This window comes from Branchiostoma belcheri, unplaced genomic scaffold (assembly GCF_001625305.1).
Source record: "Branchiostoma belcheri isolate BF01 breed outbred unplaced genomic scaffold, Haploidv18h27 scaffold38, whole genome shotgun sequence".
Classification (NCBI taxonomy): domain Eukaryota; kingdom Metazoa; phylum Chordata; class Leptocardii; order Amphioxiformes; family Branchiostomatidae; genus Branchiostoma; species Branchiostoma belcheri.
This window is the reverse complement of record NW_017803998.1, coordinates 1,535,778-1,556,505: the sequence shown is the minus strand read 5'-3', so window position 1 is coordinate 1,556,505 and position 20,728 is coordinate 1,535,778. Positions and strand designations below refer to the sequence as shown.

General features: G+C 37.5%; 1 protein-coding gene across 2 annotated transcripts in view; it reads left to right on the top strand.

Moving 5' to 3' along the window:
• Positions 1-20,728, top strand: part of LOC109476505 (spondin-1-like) — a 77,213-nt gene that overhangs the window by 38,357 nt on the left and 18,128 nt on the right. For both annotated transcript variants that reach the window (XM_019777473.1, XM_019777472.1), the window contains exons 3-4: positions 16,438-16,532; positions 17,987-18,120. In XM_019777473.1, coding sequence (XP_019633032.1) covers positions 16,438-16,532; positions 17,987-18,120 — 229 coding nt within the window. The remainder of the gene's footprint in view (positions 1-16,437; positions 16,533-17,986; positions 18,121-20,728) is intronic.

Sequence of the window (20,728 nt, the reverse complement as noted above, 5' to 3'; positions counted from 1 at the left end):
TAGAATGTATGATAGTATACAGGATATTCCTGGCATCTAAGTATCAGAAAAAATAATAAAATCTTTGTTGTTAGCACTTGATTTGTAAGATTTTAAAGATAACGTTAGCTCCCATTTCACATTCAAGCTCAGAAGAGGAGCAGTAAGATCTGTAATTAGGTTTTCTTTCAATGGTGCACCCAAAAACTTTTTTGTGCACCTAGTTTTTTCGGTTGGGTGCACTAGTGCTCCTATTCACAATTACTAGCCCTGGGATTCCATTGTACAAATTTAGCAGAAATTAAAAATTGAAGGCTGTAGCACTTTGTGAAGGTGTGTCAGAATAGTTTACATACCCAATTAATTCTAAAGCTTTTCTGAAGATCACATGTACATTTACCATTTTTTTGTGGATGGTAAAAACAAGGTCCTATAAATTGGCATTTTATAATGAATTCTGGTTTGTAGCTTTTAACCTCTTCTCTGCTGCCTAACCCCCTAATATATGCAAATTTGCTACAAAACTGTCACTTTAGTAGGGTAAAGGTTAAGAACCTTCTGATAATGTTCATTAATTTGATAAGTCTGTATATGATTACAATAAGTCAGAATTCTAATGATGATAATTGAACTCTTGCCTCAACTTTCATCATAACAGAAATGTGCGAGGTTGCTATATTTTTTGCAGATTAATTTCAAGAATGGCAACAGAATTACCAGTAGAAAATTACATTTTTTCTCTTCTATGATCTGAAAAAACATCTCCTGATTGATTTTAAGAATGACTAGCAGAAATTACTGATAGAACATTACATGTACAAGTTGATATATACATAATGTCTACCCTGCTATGCTCTGAACAAATCTAATCTATCTAAACTTTCTAGTAATCAAACGGCTACCATTTGCTCTGAGTGTGTCATACATTGCAACAGACATTTCAGATGACTCGGCAGGTGTTCAAAAACCCTTGAAATCAGATTTAGATGGTGGATGGAAATGAAAGAAGATTAGAGCCAGATTGGATGGTACTGGAAAATGTGGAATGGGATCGGTAATGGTGGGGCATCAACCGTGAAAAGAGCCAGGGTTTGCTTGGTAGTTTTTTTTTTAACCTGATGTTTGCAATCCAACCAAACCATTCTGTAATTTTTTTAGGGTACGGAAATATTGTTTTGTGTGGGGTTGTTGGTGGGCTTGTCTGTACCTGTATCTGTATAGCCAGTATAACCATAACACACCAGCTTTGCAGGCACCCAGCAAGGTGGCAGCTGGCTACATAACACAAAATGACTTATTACACCTAACCCTTGAATGGAATGTGTAGAATAGGTTGAAAGCACATGGGGAAAGATTGACAGGCAGAATAACAGGTGGTCAGACACAGCTGCAGGAAATGGGATGAACTTGACAGCCAGAAAAAAAACAAAAATGCTTCCCAGAAGTCTGAAGTCTCTGATGTGTAAGTTACTAGAAAATTGTCTGAAGTTGACACAAGCATGAAGAATCCTGTCTATTGTGACTACATGTCTACATACATGTAGACCAGATTTTCTTGGTCCCCTGAGTGCTGTTGGCATTTTTGACCATATCATTATAAATTGAACTGTAACTATGTAAATTTATTACCAGTAGTTATTAGCAGATTAATGTGATACACTCTTGAACTTCTCTGTGTTTATAAACATGTCAGCTATTGTTAACCTTTTTATTGCTGCCTGTTCCTGTAATCAGTACAAATTGTAAAAGCCTCAGCTGCAGGAAAAAGGTTAAACACTGTTGTCTAAGGGTTAACTCTAACTCCACAACAGTTTGACCTTCCTGAAGGTCATCTTGCCTTGGTCCAAGATGGCTGATGACGTTCCCATTACAGCGCAGTCAGTTCCTTCCCCTGTCTCGTCTCTAATCTATTTCCTTAAACTGCTTGTAATGCAGCCGACTCATTCCAAAACACCTGTAAAACCAGCTCTGATTGGTTTTGAAGAGTTCCTCGCGATGACAATCCCGCCGTGTTTAATCAATTTAGCACGAGGCGTGATACGCGTGGAACAGAGACAACGTGCTGGGTAAAGATAAGATTGTCGGCGGCAGAAAACTTTACAAGTCAAAATGAAAGCGCCAATTCCTGAACACGTATTCAGAGACAAAGTGTTATCAGCGAAAAGGATTTTGAAGATTCTGTATTGAATTTCAGAGAGACATGTTTGAATGATTGTAGCAGGATGTTCGTAACAAGATGGTTTCTTGATCTTAGAGTCGTGCTTTTCAATTCAAGCTTACACTTTGAAGTTGCGAGCACCAATATGCATGCTCAAGTAGGCATTGGATTGCTTTTTCTTAGCTTTAAGGATGCTTGAACAAAGTTTGGAACTTTGAAAGGAAAAACTTTTAAGAAACTGGCAAATGTCCAACGTGAAAGAATCAAAGCTTCATCACGCTTGGCCAGTGCAGGGCTAGAGGGTTTTACTGAGATCACTTGCAGCACTGAACAGCAAACAAGATGTGCTTTACAGAATGCAGAATGGGCTACAAAAGATAGTTGGGTTGTTGTAGCCCATTGGGACTTACATGTAGGCCTAGGGAAAAAATTGTTGTGTTTCCGGTTTACCGTCCGGCACTAACAAAAAAACACAACTCTGATCTTAGCTTTTTCAGTTGTCGACCGCAGGCAAGGCATTGAAATATTCGATCTGACATCAGCTGAATTTCAAACCGTCTGAAACGTTATTTCAGTGTTTTTCCGATTCATTTCGAGAAAGCTCAATTTAGACACGGGCCCTGTCCATAGTGCTGAAATTCAAGGTGTTGTTAGGATTTTAAATCATATTGAGAAAATCAGGTGAAACATTAAATCAAACTCTTCCCCACAAGCTAATTATAATGGGAAGACAGGTCCAGGAGACAGCTTTAGTCCTGATGCATTTTAATTTCACAATGTGTTACTGTTTTTGTTTGATAACTTCAGCCAAAATCTAACAAGAAAGAAAAGAAAGAAAAAAAGAGAATCCCTACCTACCGACCCTACATGTATTTTTTCAGCAATGAAAGTATTTTCCCCCAAAATGGACCAGAAAAAAATCTGTAAAATCCTAAAATGTCTATAAAGTAATAAAAAGAAAAAAAGGTAGTCCCATAGCCTAGCCTTTTTCCTAATCCACTGTGTCTAGGGCACATTATTGGAAGGCAGAGCCCATCCTTCTCCTTCCACCACCTTTTACCTCCCCAACCAAAATCAGGTACCAATGTTACACAACATCTTGCCAGAAATCGAGCCTGTTACCTCTCAATCCCATGCCTTTCAGTCTAATGACTTGGCCATGTTATGCCAAGAAATGTCCTATGAATACAAAATAACATAAGAGCTTGAAGTTCAAATTGCCCCCCTCCCCATGTATGTATAATACACGATTGTACACGAATGCCCTTCTTTTTAACCCTAATAATGTTAATACAAATTGCTGTAGTCTTGTTATCACTGCCTAACGTTCCGTGTTCTCCTTGAACCCGGATTATGAGGGTTAATCCCCCTGCCAGGATAAGCTCTCACACACAGGATTAATGATTCCAATTAAGCCTTCAATTACACAGTAATTTCGTTTTCCAGTCTTCGGATTTACAAAGACAGTGATAAAAACTTTTCCCATCATCCGTTGACAAGAAAAAATGGCGGATGAGAAGGAGGCCATTGATTTTGGATACCTGCACGGCACCCTGGGAAGGGGCAATGATTTGTCATGTAAAATTTTTATACCTTTTACTGCGCGGTTAAACCTGACGAATGACCAATGGTGATTGTCGTTCTGACCACAAACATCTATACTTGTTCTACGGTAAGGATTTATGAGAGGGGGATTGTCATTGGTGGATTAGATTGTGAAAGAAGTGATCTTTCAGTGAAGATGTTTCAAAGTTGCCCCTGATTGAAGATCATCTGTCTTTTATGATGGACAATTTTTTCTTCTCAAAACTGCTGACTTGGAGGTTATGTCTTCAGGGGTTGAAACAGTGGGTGCATATGCACATTTGTGCACCTAAACTTGGAGCTGTGCACCTTAATTTTTTTAATGAAGTGGATCTCTTAATACAAAATGTACCAACCAACCCTCTTTTTTTCAGGACAAACTTGAAATTAAACACAAATTTGAAATTAATTTTCCTATAGACCTTGTTGTTTTTTAAGTATGCTTGTTTCAGAATTATTACATTGTACAGTGCTTCAAAAGCTCTGATTTGTTTCAAATTTTTGGATTGACTTTTAGTTTTTCGCTTATGGAATGTTGCCAATCTAACCTTGAAAGACTTGCCCTGTTCTGGGTGTTAAATGGTCCCTTCTATTCATGATCACATGACACCAACATGCCCTGCCCGATGGTCCATCTATGGGTTATCAGCTGACTGAGTCATACTGGCAGACAGCCATGGCATTGAGTCTAAACCTTTAAGGCCTAGGAAAATTAATGTTGCCTTTCTGGATTCAGTCCTGAGTAAAAGCAGGGTCGGTAGGTACAGATTTTCTTCTTTTTTTCTGCTTTTCTAAAAAGTTTTTTTCTTTATAGATTTCAGCTAAAACAATCCAAAAAATAAAGTTTAGCAATTCATTAGCTCTGGTAGGTAGGAATTTACTTTTTTTAATTAGGCCACACCAATTTAATTTGTTGGTTCTCGGATTCGCCTCTTCATTTTTTCCTGATTTGCAAAAAAAAAAAAAATTACAGAATCAACTGCAAAATGCTCATATTTTGCCCTGAACAGTTGAAAACAGTCCTTTTCTTCCTAGTCGTTACAGTTATTCCATCTTTCAATTCAGTGGTATCATTAGAAGTTAAAAATTCATTGTTTAAATTTTGAACCAGCCTTTTTGTGTTGACTTCATACCTCCTATCGTAGCATTTGGGGCTATAATAGAATGCCTAGATCTGTTTTTATTTTTATTTTTTTCGCCCTGTCGCTTCATATTTTTCCTGAAAAAATCCGAGAACCAACAAATTAAATTGGTGTGGCCTTATCTAATTTAGTTGGGAGAGAGATAAAAAAAAATAAATAAAAAAGTACCGTTGCTTGTTTGTGAGATGTTTTCTTGTTGATACATTATGGACCATTCTTAACATTCTTGTGTTTTATCCAGTTTCTTAGAGTCCCCATGGCTCAGAGCTGTAAAGTAGAATGGTCTTGATCTAGTCTCTTATAATGTTTTAGAATTGCTGTGAGTATTTGCAACAACCCACATGTATGCGTCAAGCTTATTTGCATAATCTAGTTAATCTAAAAAGTGGTTTGACATTTTACATTTTAACCGCGAGACAGACTTGGGATTACGTAAGATTTAGATACGACCTCTAATATGACCTCTAAGTGCTAGGATCTTATCCTGAGTACCGTGACTGCACAATATGGGTGAGTCAGTCCATATAGTCTCACACTTAGCATCGTATAGCATGGCAAATGGCTGAAAAGACAGAGTGATCAGGGATCAAACAAGGCTTGAAAGTCATTTTGGGGATAGATGCATTTGGGCACCTTAGACCTAAAAATTAGGTGCATTGTCTTTTTTTAGGATATCCACCAACTATAATACAAAACCTACGTACACTGTACATGTAGCCTACTCTGTGCTTGAGACCTAGGTCTGTTTTCAGCATATGTAGTGTCTCAGGCTTGTACAGTCACTGTATCGTCCTTAGCAGGTCTTGCTCTATATCTTGCCAACATTAATAACTATTTGTTCTCAGAGCAATTCAAAAGCAACAAAACATCTGCCAACACAGACCATATAATAGGATCACCCACAGAGCTTAATTCACTTCTGCCATTAACCTCAAAGTGTGTTTTGTCTCAGAAATGGTCTCTCCGTCTTGGGAACAAAGTACGCTGTCAGCTCATTCCATGTCCGTACTCCGTCACGGCGTATCGGACCTCGTACCGCACCTAATTGCTTGGTCAGCGTAACGACTTACGCGCCAGTTGATGGCCATTCACTGTCTCTAATGACCGGTGTTTCCCACAAATTAAACCAATTCCAGCGCATTAGCAGCCGAATGGGGTTGCTAGAATTACCAAACAAGAGTTTATGGACAGAAGAGAGAGACGCTAGCCAGCCAGGGAAAATTTTACAAGCCTGGAAACATGTTTTATGGCTGTAATCAAGGCCACTAGCAAATGAGTCGGTCGTTTAGTATTTTAGGGATATTTGTGTCTGAGAGAACTAGTTAAAGAAGGGAAAATTACAAACTGGAGCTGTGAATTATATAGTTACTGTACACCATTTTCAAAAAAATTTAGATAGCTAGGAAAACGCTCATGCAAGAAATCTTTTTAAAGGCCTCTTTCGAGCGTGGTTATGTAGTACTTCATGGATGTTGTACCTCAAATTCAGACTTCTTAGCTTCAGTCTGGTAGAAACTATTTGAAGCAGACTCAAGCATAACAAGACTGAATACCATAATATATGCACATGTACAATGTATTGTGTATGTGTAACGTGTACTAGTATGTGTACTACATGTATGTACAAATGTACAAATCGAGAATAGGTGGATTGTCATGAAACGTGGTAAGTCTCAGTGAGACCTCAAAGTAATTAGATTTGGGTCCCCCGGTGGCTTGTTATGAACTTCCAGAGAGACATCAAAGTCAAAGGCAAAGCTAATGGAGAATTATGCTAAGAAGAGCCATCCATATACCACCTCTACATTGACTGTATATCTTCATGTAGTGTGCTAAGTAACTCATAAAGTTGGCCGAATGCTGTTCGGTTAAAGCCATGATAAGGCTGTTGTAAAACTTGATGGCGTGACGATATAAAAATAGTCCCGTAAAAATCCCTTCCTCGTGCTCTAATTGAGACCATCCTTGAAATCGACTGCCTCAGCCATCAATTTTGTAACAAAATGGGATTTTTATGAGTCGAAACTATAAAAATTCATGGCACCAATAAATTCCCAATTACAACTCCGGTTTGGAATTTGTTTCTTCCGTACCTTTGAGAATACATGGTACATGTAATTACGTTGGAACAATACTAATGAGTCGTACCATACGGCCACACCAATTTAATTTGTTGATTCTCGGATTCGCCTCTTCGTTTTTTTCTGATTTGCAAAAAAAAAAAAATATATATATGATTCTGGTTCAGAATCAACTGAAAAATGCTCATATTTTGCCCCCAACAGTTGAGGAAAGTTCTTTTCTTCCTACTTGTTACAGTTTTCCCATCTATCATTGCAGTGGTTTGATTAAAAGTTCAAAATTCAATGTTTAAATTTTAACCCAGCCTTTTGAGTTGACTTCATGGCTCATTTTGTAGCATTTACGCCTATAATAGGATGCCTAGACCTGTTTTTATTTTTATTTTCTTTCGCCCTGTCGCTTCATATTTTTCCTGAAAAAATCCGATAACCAACAAATTAAATTGGTGTGGTCTACTGTGACATTTTCTGTTTTTTAAGTATCTTCAGTTAGTGATGAGTTCACTGATGCAGAAAGAGAAAACAAGTCAGGACTTGAAACATCCATCTGCAATTTACAGAAAGAAATGTTCGAGTATATACATATAGGCTCAAACATGTAGGCTCAAAGATGTAACTTTTACTTGTACATGTACTTGTAGACTTTTTTTTTACTCCCAGGCATACATGTACATAATAGAGAATTTGTTACTTCAGTACTAGTGTGCTAAAGGTTAAATTCCATATAAAATTTCTGTCAATATGCAATGGTTGAAGCAACAGTAAGAAAGCCTTCTGATCCCTAATGTTGTTAGCAGCTGTAGTTACACCACAACATCGATTTATGGGCAGTAAAATGTAAGCAGTAAAAATGTCATCAATTTTTATTGCCCACAAGAAGGCTACTGTCTCCCTTGACTGTTAGAATAGTCAATAAACAGTCCAACTGTCAGTGTATGCAGAATAGAGAGACTTACATCAAGTAAAATTTTAAGTGTTTTTCGACATCATGGTTATTTTAGACATCAAATCTCAATTCCTTTGGGTACTCTAAAACCTCCACATATACAGAAAATTGTTTATTAATTTACAGTAACTTTAAACAGATCTACTGAATGTATCATCAGTGATCCCTGAGGTGTGCACAGTTAAAATATTCAGATGAAGAAGAACTTTATTGCGCAACAGATGTAGCGGGTACAACGTATGGCAAAACGATACATACATAGTTTGTGATGTTAACATACACATATGGTGGTGTTGAGAATATCTAACAGTTCTACTAACTGTAATAGGAATCTGGTCTGCTTCATAAACAATGTATAACAAAAGAGAGACACTAATTATACTAATCTAACTCTATTAATACAATGTAGTAATAAATTGTGTCAGGAATTAATTACGTTTTCTCGTTTTGTCATGGAATTGTGTACAAATTGGCCTACATAAGTGGAAATGTTGACAGGGCATGATAGTAACATATGGAATATCTCTGTCTTTGTATGGGGTAGTGTTATATTGATCTGATGATGTTCAATACATTGTCAGTAGGTGATATTTTTGGTAGCATTGTGTTGGATGTTTGGATGTATGTTTGGATGTGGTTTAGCACAATATCTCAAGAATCCATGGATTAAGATAATGAATGTCACAAATTTGGTAGGTAGTTTTGGCCTAGATCTTGATAACCTATCCAAATAATTTGAATTAAATTGGACTCCCTGCTGGCAGCTTTCCTTAGTACTCAGCACAACTTCTAGTTTTGATATCTGAAAACACTGAATGATCTTTATTGTTTGACAGTTGAACATGGTACAATGTATGGCAACAATGACAATGCGATCAATACAATAAGACTATCTTAAGAATCATTACTATTGGCTGCAATATGTTTTGAACATGCCAGGGTCATAATTTTTGGGTGGCAAATACATGTAGCTCTTGGCCACGTAAAGAATTGGTGTACGTCTGCCCTCCAGCAGTTTTTATGGAATTGCAGGGGCTATTTTTGCTTGCAACTTTGAAACTCAGAAGGGGTTGATGAGTTTTACCTCAATTGCCATTTTGCAATATCTGGTAAGGCCACAGCAAGTAAATTTTATGGATGACATCCTCCACAGACTCCAAATCTAATGTGAGCGGGCGAAAAAAAACAAGGTTCCTACATTTAAAAATTTTGACTCAATCAAGGTACAAATGGTTTTGATTCAGTAGGAACATCACATATACACAGCCAGCATCCCATATCACTGCATCAAAAGTAAGAAACAAAACAGTAAATCAGAGCCTTTTCTTGTCTCTTCTCTGCCGTCCACCTTCCGGCATGGCAACAGATACCGTTGCCCATTTTTGGCATGTTGACCACTGTCAGAAGACAACAAAATTTCTTCTTGTTTTTTTTTTCAAAATCAGGCGAAAATTAATGCACACGCTGATGATGTCATCCATAAAAATTACTTGCTGTGGCCTAAAGGATTGCTAACAAGGCCATCGTCAGGAATTAGCAGCATCTGTATTCACGGAGGCTCTGAGAAAGTAACTTTTGCTGCTGAAAAGTGTCCAAGTTAAAATTGACTTTGCCAACAGGATTAGCCTCTCGAAGCGGGTAATTGGCAGGGATTTGAGCGCCTCAGTAGGAATAACCAAGACATCAGGTTCAATCAGGCCAGGCAATGGAGGGAGATTCATTTGTGGTAGCAGGGGAAGGACTGGACAGCAGTTGGGGAAAGTTCACTTGTGGTATTGGGGATGGACTGGATTCACTTGAAGTTGTGCACTAAGAAAGCATGACATTGTGATATACAAAATTTATGTGACACCCAGCAATTTTAAGTGCCTGCAAACTTAAGCTATAGCTAGTGTATTGTCCCAAAGATCCATGAAAAAAAATAAGTCAAATTTTAAAGCTTTTCAAGAAATCGTAGCAGCATCTTTGGCATGAGCTGACCAATCGTTTACCACCTAAGATCCTTGCTAATCATGTTGTAAAAAGGTCAACTGTTATTGTCTATGGCAGTATTTATTAATAATAACCTTCTTCCTGCTGCCGACCAACAACCATACCTATAACCACTACAAATTTTGTGCCAATGTCAACCCTAGCAGGTTGAATGTTAAAACATTGCCCCTGCCTTCACATATTGATTAAGTTATTAGTATTACTATGAGTGTGTTAAGACTTCCATATCAAAGTTTACAAGTGAGAATTTCTGTCTGCAGCTTATATGTAGTAACTGTAAGATCTATCGCTTTGTTAACAAATTTTACTGTCAGTAGACTTAACTTTTTTGGCAGTTGTTCAAAATGCAGGGTATATAAAAGGGAAATATAACTTTTATAGCAGTCTTAACTGTGTGTCTATAAACTGTGATGGAGACAGGCCTGTTTACTGGCAGGGTCTAGCTGATTAAAAGACAATTTCTAGCAGTATATCTTGCAAAGTAAAAGCTTTAAGACCATAGCATAATGATTTCATTTATATTCTAAGAACTTTTCTCTAGTTGGATTCGGGTGGCTGAGCTGTGAATTTGTAAGATTTTGTCTGGACAAAAAGTAGGTTGACAGCACATGGGTAGGGGAAGATTGACTGGCAAAATAACATAAGGCCTTAAGTTTCAGGAGGTAGGTAGGAAGCAGCAGGAATTTGTTATTTGAAGTGGCCATTCAGGAAGCTGAGGATAGCATATTACATGTATTTCCAGAAAGTCTAAAATCTCTGATTTCTTGTTGTTTACATGACATACATGTAGGGTTTATCTCATTGTCTTTTAATTACTACTGTATTATATTACAGTAAACAGATCTATAATACAACATCCCCCAGTAATAATACACCCTGTGTATAATACACTCTAAGTATGCATGCCTAGAGGGTGCTGCACTACAGATGTCTCTAACATGCAGCTTTTTAAAATGGCAGATATATGTAATGACCCAGCCCATAAGTATTAATAGAGGTTACTTCTGACATAAACTAATAGTATGTCTTTCTAAAAATATGAAGATTATGCTTCTATTTTAAATTGACATCATGTTCAGTTGAACTACCGCCCAAAATGTCAGATCTTTTCATTTCATTTATGGAAGTAATATGATCAACCCCCCTAGCCGGTATATCAGACATGCTTCATAGAAATTCTCCAGAAACGATTATGACATACGGTCAGGTTTCGCCGACCCGTAGTCGTGATTTATGGTCATTTTTACAACCAATCTGTGATAGGGAAGTGCTTGGGGCAACCCCACGGCTTCCTGGCGTCACCCCAATATTTCCATCTGGTTGCTCCCGTCGGCTGTAATGTTGTCACGAAGCCGGGCTGCATACCAGTCAAACTCGTTGTACCATATTTATTTTACGCAAGATTTTTATTGAGGCCATGACAGAAACTACCATTGAAATGGTTTTACAGCAAACTTTTCTGTCACAAGATAGCTGAAATTTGCAGGACTCATTCAGGAAAGGCTAAAACAAAAACCTGTCAAATTTGTTACATGAAATAATCTTTTAACGTAGGATTATTATTGAGGCCATGACAGAAACTACGATTGAAATGGTTTCACAGCAAACTTTTCTATCACAAGATAGCTGAATTTTGCAGGACTCATTTAGGAAAGGCTAAAAGAAAAACCTGTCAAATTTGTTACATGCAATAATTTTTTTAATATAGGATTATTATTGAGGCCTGGTGATGACAGAAACTACCATTGAAGTGGTTTTACAGTAAACTTTTCTGTCACAAGATAGCTCAATTTTGCAGGACTCATTCAGGAAAGGCTAAAACAAAAACCTGTCAAATTTGTTACATGCAATAATTTTTTTAACGTAGGATTATTATTGAGGCCATGACAGAAACTACCATTGAAATGGTTTCACAGCAAACTTTTCTATCACAAGATAGCTGAATTTTGCAGGACTCATTCAGGAAAGGCTAAAACAAAAACCTGTCAAATTTGTTATGCAATATTTTTTTTACGTAGGATTTTTTCTTTTTGCCACGAACCACTTTGCTTTCCTGCAAAAATTCAAGAGCCAGCAAATCAAATTGATGTCCCTAATCCCTTCTTTGTTCCTGTAGTATTATGCCCAGCAAATCAAGGCCATTTTCCACCTCTGCTGGTTTTTCTACTTAGCCTACTGTCCAAAGTAGTCCATCTGCTTTGATAGCACCCTTTCATTGCACATGTCGGGTAATATCCTTTCTATGTAGCCTGCAGTCAACCAATTAGCCCATTAGAAAGAGTAATAGAGGGATTGTCTTGTATAGGGGGATTATCGTAAATGGACTAATGCCATGAAGAAGCTTTCTGCGACCAAGCATTGACCTAAATGGGATGTAGGGCAATCCCAGTGGCATAGATGTGTCTGATGATGCACCACAACTTATCATGGTCTTACTTAGAGGGATAAAGGACTTAACATTCTGAATCTAAAGCATTGGTCAGCTGCTATGATTGTTTCTTGTGGTCTGTCTCTAGCATGGGTGCCATCCTCCATTCTTTCTGCAGGCTCCCTAATGTCGCTGGCTACCACATTCCTAGAGTCTGGACTTGCTGACATCCATGACAGCTTGAGTCTGATTATTCGTTTGGATTTTGAATGAGCTCACTCCATTGGGAGCTGTCAGAAACTACGGAGGACGGCACCCGGGCTAGTCTGTCAAATTCAGTACTAACTCTTTTGTTGTGTGCAAAAAAGCTTTGTTAACCAGTGATGAACAGTTTGGTAAATTACTCATTAACAAAGTGTTGAAACTCTCAAAGGGGCCTCAGACTCCGATAGTCTATCACTTCCTGAATTCCTCCACATACACATACCGCCCAATTACTCCCACCCAGTGCATGCTGGGTCACCTTGAAGCTTTACCTCCCTGTCAATCAACTGTAACCAAATACCCACCCACTGTCCCTGCAACCATCTCTGACAGACAACCATAAACACTGACCCAGAGATAAATGCACCCATAAAATACCTCTGCATACCAAGGGGCAATAAATTAGAAGTAATTTTTCACCCCTTTGTCTAAAAATGGATGGATTTATCACGTTTGTAGTAGGCATCCTATCGAGATGGAATAATTCCTACATGTATCACGTACATGTACTTGTATCCATCCGTGAATAGTTTCATCAGGTTGGTAAGACACTGATTTTAAAGAGACTCTTTTTACACAACCAAGTCTTTTATTCGGCCTGAGGAAGGTGACAGACGGTCACTGAAACGGCGGCTGAATAAAAGACTTGGTTGTGTAAAAAGAGTCTCTTTACTCAGTACTTGTATCCATTTTTTACCCCTTTGTCCCACAAACTTCTTGCCCCAATTTCAGTCAGACCCTCCACTCAAAACGTCAGCGTAACAGCTAATCGATTATCTGCGAGGTATCTCGTTCCCTCGTTAGGGAGCGAGCGTGTTGATGACTTCTTCCAGTTGAGCGGTTTCTCATCAGGAGGTCTGTACTTTACAGATTGGTCTAATTAACCCTCATAATGAAACGACACCTGGTAGCTATAAATTAAGCCTTGTCGGCCTTCCAATCCTGCAAGAGACGTCAGGTTGAAACATCGTTAGGGTAACATACTAATGACCTAAAATACTGTAAATTCGTTTACTTAAATTTCCAGGGTTTTATTTTGTGCATGATAGGAGGGAAAGGAAGTTTTTGTGGTGTGTATGTTTGAAATTCTCCATTCTGACAATTCTGTAGCTACTAATACTATACGAGCGATCGCTGTTTTTGTTTACATCATATACATGCAAATTATTTGAAGACATATGCAAACTATCGGTGGGCAAATCAACCAACCGTTACCCAGTTTTTGCCTACCATGACATCATGGCGATCGCTCGTATATATAATTTAGGGCAGTTTGTATAATGATACAAATATGCAAAATAAGGGCCTAATTTGCATATTGATTATGCAAACATGCCATAATTTCTTTGTGGTAAATGATATAAATGCCATATACTTATGACATATGAAAGTCAGAGAAAGGTGAACATATCACAGATTTTGATTTGATTTTTAAGATTATTTGTGGTTTCTTTAAGATTTGAGACTGTTGACATACATGTACAACACCAGAAATAAATAAAAAAAACATGAACATAGCCCATAGCTGTCTGTCTGCTAGATCTTGGAGCCATGCATTCCAACACCTTGCACTTGTTAACTACAACAAGCAGTTTTCTAATGCTAACGCCTAAGGGAATTCGGATATGGTACAGGATCAAATAGTACAGATATGTCTTGCAAAATTCTGGGGTCCCTGAACTTTTTTCCTTTTGACGTACAAACCCAGCGTCACGTTTTTCATTCCATATGCATCAGAAGAATGCCCGCTGGGAAGGGAAAAGAATACACGCGCTTCATCGCATTCGGAAACATCAGAGAAATACAACCGTGATTAGCCTATCTCTGGGTAACATGCTGCTTATTATAACCCCCGCGGGGCGGGAGACAATGTTTAGCGTCCTGACTGATGACTTGGCGTACAGACACCGTAGAACGTGGATTTCACGGACGTTACATACGAAATTAAGTCTTCAGTAGCGGGACAGTGCTTAATTTTATTATATATGGTGGGCAACATTTGTGTAGGAGGACTCGAAATACTTTTTTCTGCATACAGACACTTGGCGTACAGACACCGTAGAACGTGGATTTCACGGACGTTACGTACGAAATTAAGTCTTCAGTAGCGGGACAGTGCTTAATTTTATTATATATGGTGGGCAACATTTGTGTAGGAGGACTCGAAATACTTTTTTCTGCATACAGACACTTGGCGTACAGACACCGTAGAACGTGGATTTCACGGACGTTACGTACGAAATTAAGTCTTCAGTAGCGGGACAGTGCTTAATTTTATTATATATGGTGGGCAACATTTGTGTAGGAGGACTCGAAATACTTTTTTCTGCATATATTCACTGGGACAGGCAACATTCAAAATTACCTGCACCACACAAGTTTTACATGCACTTACTCTACAGTATCTTTATTTTTTCTGTTCTTAGTAGGTAAGATTTAATACGTAAACTAAATACATTGTACTTAATTTAACTTTAGTTACGTAAACTAAATACTTAATTTTACTTTTAATAAATTAATAAGTTGCCTGTTATTTGAATCTGACTACATTCTCTCTCAGTATACTAAGGTACAGATTTTGGTCTACAGTTCCAAAAGCAACAATTCCAATGGTTACTTTGATAATCCAAAAGACTAGTTAAGCATAGAAATATAAAGCTTAAATAAAAATCAGTTTACATTGAAAACATCTAGAAGTTAAGTCTTTCTTAGATACCTGTATATGCAGACCTTCTCTATTTAAGGAGAATAAAAATCATTTCCAATATTGAATATAATCCTCAACAGTATTGCAAATGCCTTCAGCCAATAAAGCATTTTCATTTTGAATCGATCCGATATCTTGCAAAAGTTTTTATGTCTTTTTTGCCCCGTAGCAAGCTTTTGTCCAATGTCAGCAGAATATGGCATTGAAGTTGCCATCGTAAATATCAAATTTCCATTAAATGATGTCCAGGTAGATTGGATTTTGAGTCCCAGGGAGGATTTTACATGTTCTTCTGTCCTACCGTTGGGATTTCAACCTGTACAAGGCAATCATCTGTATAATTTGTTTTGCCAGGAACGGGGTAAGTTAGATTAGAGGGGCCATCAGTCAGCGGGGTACAGGTGGGGCTACAGGCACATCTGTGTCGGATCCAAAAGTGTTTTTTCATCCAGCTGCAGGCAATGGCTGTGGAGAGATAATAGCCTGGGCACTTTTAAAGTAGTTTCCCGTTAACTATTTCTAAGAGGGATGTTATAAGCTTCCCCATTTTTTGTAGAGTTTGAAATTGCAATATACAATGTAGAGCAGCTGTATTGTATGTAGAATGCACTTACGTCTAGTAATGTACATTAATAGAATACTATACTGTATATTCTGTAGTAAGGTACCTGTCTGTTGGATCTCCCAATGGCCAAAGACCCATGCAATAACCAAATAAAATCCTGTGAGATACTGCTAGTTACCACATGGGTTGGAATACCGCATATCAAAAAAAAATATTAGCATGTATTTAAGTCGCTTGCCTATATATGTGAATCTATAAAGGTTTTCTCATGTAAAATAGCAACTAAAATGAAAATAGGCATCATGTGTAGTTTCCTGTGTTGACCACCAGCACTACTTTGGTACTGTCCCATGGGTCATTTTAATGGTAAAACTAACCCACGTTATTGTCTATTTTCCAGTGTTGATCACCAGCACTAGCCCAGTGCAGTTCTGTGGGTCATTATGATGACATAACTAACCCACGTTATTGTGTATTTTCCAGTGTTGATCACCAGCACTAGCCCAGTGCAGTTCCGTGGGTTAATTATTATGACATAACTAACCCACATTATTGTGTATTTTCCAGTGTTGATCACCAGCACTAGCCCAGTGCAGTTCTGTGGGTTAATTATGATGACATAACTAACCCACGTTATTGTGTATTTTCCAGTGTTGATCACCAGCACTAGCCCAGTGCAGTTCCGTGGGTTTATGCTGGTGTCCACAGCTCAAGAAGATGAGACCAAACCACTTGGAACTTTCCAGGTAAAGCGATTATATTTTAGTACAAACGTATACGATAATTATGTAAAACTATGTACTGAAAATGCATAAAATTGCTGCCATCATACTTTTTTGTATTTTGCTGTGGGAGGGAAAAGAAGATTTTTTTCTGTCAGTTTTTTGATTTGTGGAAACAATTCTGTTGTACAATTATATTCTAGTATAAGACATGTATGTACTGAAAATGAATTAATTTTTTGTCATCATACATTTTTGTATTTTGCAGCAGGCGGAAGAAGGTTTTTTTCTGTCAGTGTTTTGATTTGTGGAAACAATTCTGTTGTACACTTTGCAGCATTATGTATTTGCATTGAGAGGTCATCACGAATTCAAATAAAAACCCTTCAAAAGTTCCTGTTTTTACAGTATTCCCTGTCCAGTCTGTCTCAAAAGGCCAACTGTTGCAGTTTTCAAACAAATTATGTATGTTATTAGTGTTATATATCAGCAAATGTGTAAATGGAAAGCAAAGTGAAATATAGGTCTCTTTATTTTCTCTTGCAGAATAGAAGAGTAAGTTAAGTAATACTGGTAAATATGCAAAAATTATAAACCCTTTTATTACATTTGTGTGTCAAGAATGCTACAACAGCAGCAATTGATCATTTCAATCATGTTCAAACCATTCATAAAGCTGTGAATTTAAGGCTATTTCTGAATTGACGTGGATGTATTATGATTTTAAGTGAATGGAAGTTAAGTGCTTAACAGCAGTAACTTCAGCACCAAGGAGAGATATTGTTATATTACTCTGTTTTGTTAAAATGCCCAATTTTCACTGATAATTTCAAATTTTGACATTACAGAAGGCTGCTTCTCACTTATGTCATGAAATTCTATACCCTACACAACTTCATACTACCCTCATTCAAAGACTTTTTTCCTAGAAAAAAATCTTGGAGGAAAATAAAGTAGATGTCACAAAGCCAAACCGTTGGCATTGCCTGTTCCAGTTACATTGTAGGTGATCAGTTATAGTATACAAAATTAAGATGACCTTGTAGTTTACTGGCTTTTTTATGTTCTGTAAGACAGGAAACAGTAATAGACTTCACAAAGCCTAACTGTAGGCGTTTTTCATTTGTTAGCTAATCAAGAGAATACAAAGATGATGTTGTAGTTGACCTTGATGTGTGTAGATGACCTTGTAGTAGACAGACTTTCCTTTTCTAGTAGACAGACAACAAATTATAGATTTTACCAAGCCTATAGCCATAGGCATTGTCAGTTCCAGTTAGTTGGTCAAGAAGTACAAAGATGACCTTGATGTTCTAGTGGAGATAAAACAGTTTGTAGACTTCAACAAACCTAACCGTAGGCATTTTTTTGTTCCTGTTAGCTGGTCAAGAGATTACAAAGATGACTTTGATGTTCTAGCAGAGAGAAAACAGTTTATTGACTTCACCGAGCCTAACTGTAGGCGTTTTTCGTTCCAGCTGGTTGATCAAGAAGAGACGAAGATGACAGCTGGCTGTCCGACTGCCGTCACGCACAAACGCAGCGGACTGAAACAGCGCGTGGAGTTCCTGTGGGTCGCGCCCGAGGAGGGGTCAGGATGTGTGACCTTCAGGTGGGAAATTAACAGAAATTTTGACAGTCGCTGTTAACACTTCAGATAACGCTTTGAAGCATATTTCCACTGACGTTGAAATAAAATGTGTCTATTAAAGAGATGTTTTGAGAGCTACATTTTTTCTGTGAAGGGGTCAGGCTGCGTGATGTTCAGTTGCAGAAATTAAAGGAAGTTTTGATTGAAGGACAGTCACCATCAGTACTTGCATTGACACTTTGAGGCATATAGGCTCTGACATTCCATAATTACAGTTGACACAAGATTTGTTAGAAGAGATATTTTGTGAGCTACATGTTTTCTGAGAATGGGTCTGGCTGTATGACCTTTAGGTGCGGAAATTGACGAAAATTTTGATAGAAGGACAGTCACCATCAATATGGTGTTTTGAAGCATATTCCATAATTACAGTTGACTCAGAATATCTCACGAGATGTTTTGCAAGCTATATTTTTCTGAGAATAGCTCTGGCTGTGTAACATTCAGGTGCGGAAATTGATGAAAATTTCTATTAAAAAACAGTCCCTGACAACACTAATAACGCTTTGAAGCATATTGCCACTGACATTCCATAATTACAGTTGACACAAATTGTGTCTGTAGAGATGTTTTGTAAGCTACATTTTGTCAGAATGTTGTGTCACATTTAGGTGTGGAAATTTTGATTGAAGGCAGTACATGTAACTGACAGTTCATAAGATCATTGTGCTTTGAAGAATATTACCCATGGCATTCCATAATCATAATCAAATGAAAGAGAAATCTAAGTTGGAAGAGAGTGCGTAAGATAGTGCATTGAAGAATATTACCTACATTCCATTATGATTATCGTAGTTGGCACAAGACAAAATTAAAGAGGTGTTCTCCAAGTGACATATTTTGTGGTAGTGTCAGCCCCAAGCCAGAAAATTGAGCAAATTATAGGAAAATTCATATTTTAAAGACAGGACTAAAAGATAATGCTTTGAAGCAAATTACCAATGACATTCCATAATCAAAGTTGGCATAAAGTCATAAGGCCACACCAAGTAAATTTTATGGATGACGTCCTTTGGAGACCCTAAATCTAATGCGAGAGGGCAAAAAAAAAACAAGAAGGGCCCTAAAAAACAAGATGCCTAGATAAGAAATATTGCACTGCTGACAGGACCGTCCTGTCTGTTAATAGTTCCAAAAACGGTACTGTTTTGGAACTATTGACAGGATTTTTTTCAGTGCCATTTTGTTTGTTTTTTCCATTTTTTTTTCATTTTTTTAACCAGGCACAGGCTTTCTGCATTACGGGTTCCATGTCAATCTGACGATTTGCGGCACTGTCGTGACTCTTTGGTCATAGTTACAGGAAGCGGAACTTCTTGGTTTTTTTCTAGGAACAGGCCAAAATCAATGCGCGTGTGGACGTCATCCATAAAATTTACTTGGTGTGGCCTAAAGCAAAATATTGGCAGTGTCTAGTTGTGTCACATGCAAGTGCACAAATTAAAGGATGTGTTAGATCAAAAGGCAGGACTTAAGATAATGCTTTGAAGCATGTTACATGTACATTGTACCTCTGGCATTTCATGATTAGGCCACACCAATTTAATTTCTTGATTAACGGATTTTTTCTAGAAAAATAATGGAGCAGGCGGGTGAAAAAATAAAAATAAAAACAGCCCTAGGCATCCTATTATGGCCCAAAATGGTACGATATGAGCCATGAAGTCAACACACCAGGCTGGTTCAAAATTTAAACTGTTACAAAAGAATTTTGAACTTTAATTTAATGATACCACTGCATTGAAAGATGGAATAACTGTAACAACTAGGAAGAAAAGGACTGTTTTCAACTGTTCAGGGCAAAATATGAGCATTTTGCAGTTGATTCTGAATTTTTTTTTTTTGTCAAATCAGAAAAAAATGAAGCGGGCAAATCCGTTAACCAAGAAATTAGATTGGTGTGGCCTTACATTCAAATTGACACATTCAAATTGACACATTCAAATTTGATATTTTGAAAGCTATATTTTTTTCTGAGTAGAGGCACAAATTAAAGGAAAAGACAAGTACTAAAGATGATGTTTTGACACAAATTATCAACGACATTCCGTAATCATTGTTGGCACACAGTAAAAATTAGTGTTTTTCAAGCTGCATGGTCGCAATGTATGGTTGTCTCAAATTCGAATGTGCAAATTAAAGGAAAATATAGACCGAAAGGCATTACTTATGATAGTACTTTGAGAAAAATTACTTCTGGCATTCCATAATCATAGATGACATGGAGCAACAGGGTCGCAATATCAAACGCATCCCAGAAAATTAATTTTGCTTTGAAGCATATTGCCGCTGGCATTTGATAATCCAAGTTGGCACAAAGTAAGATACCAAGTCAACCCCAACTCGGCAAAGTTATTGTTGGGCTCAAAATACTTTTTCTGCATACTTGCACCAGACAAATTTTACCTGCACCACTTTTTTTTTGGAAGTATGGATCATACTAAAAACTGAAACAATTGCCATTGCTTCTTTGATTTATACTTCATTGCTGGTAACAGTCAATGCAGCAAATAAAAATCCACATACACCTACATGTGTAGGTATATTGTGCAATGTATCTACATTGTAT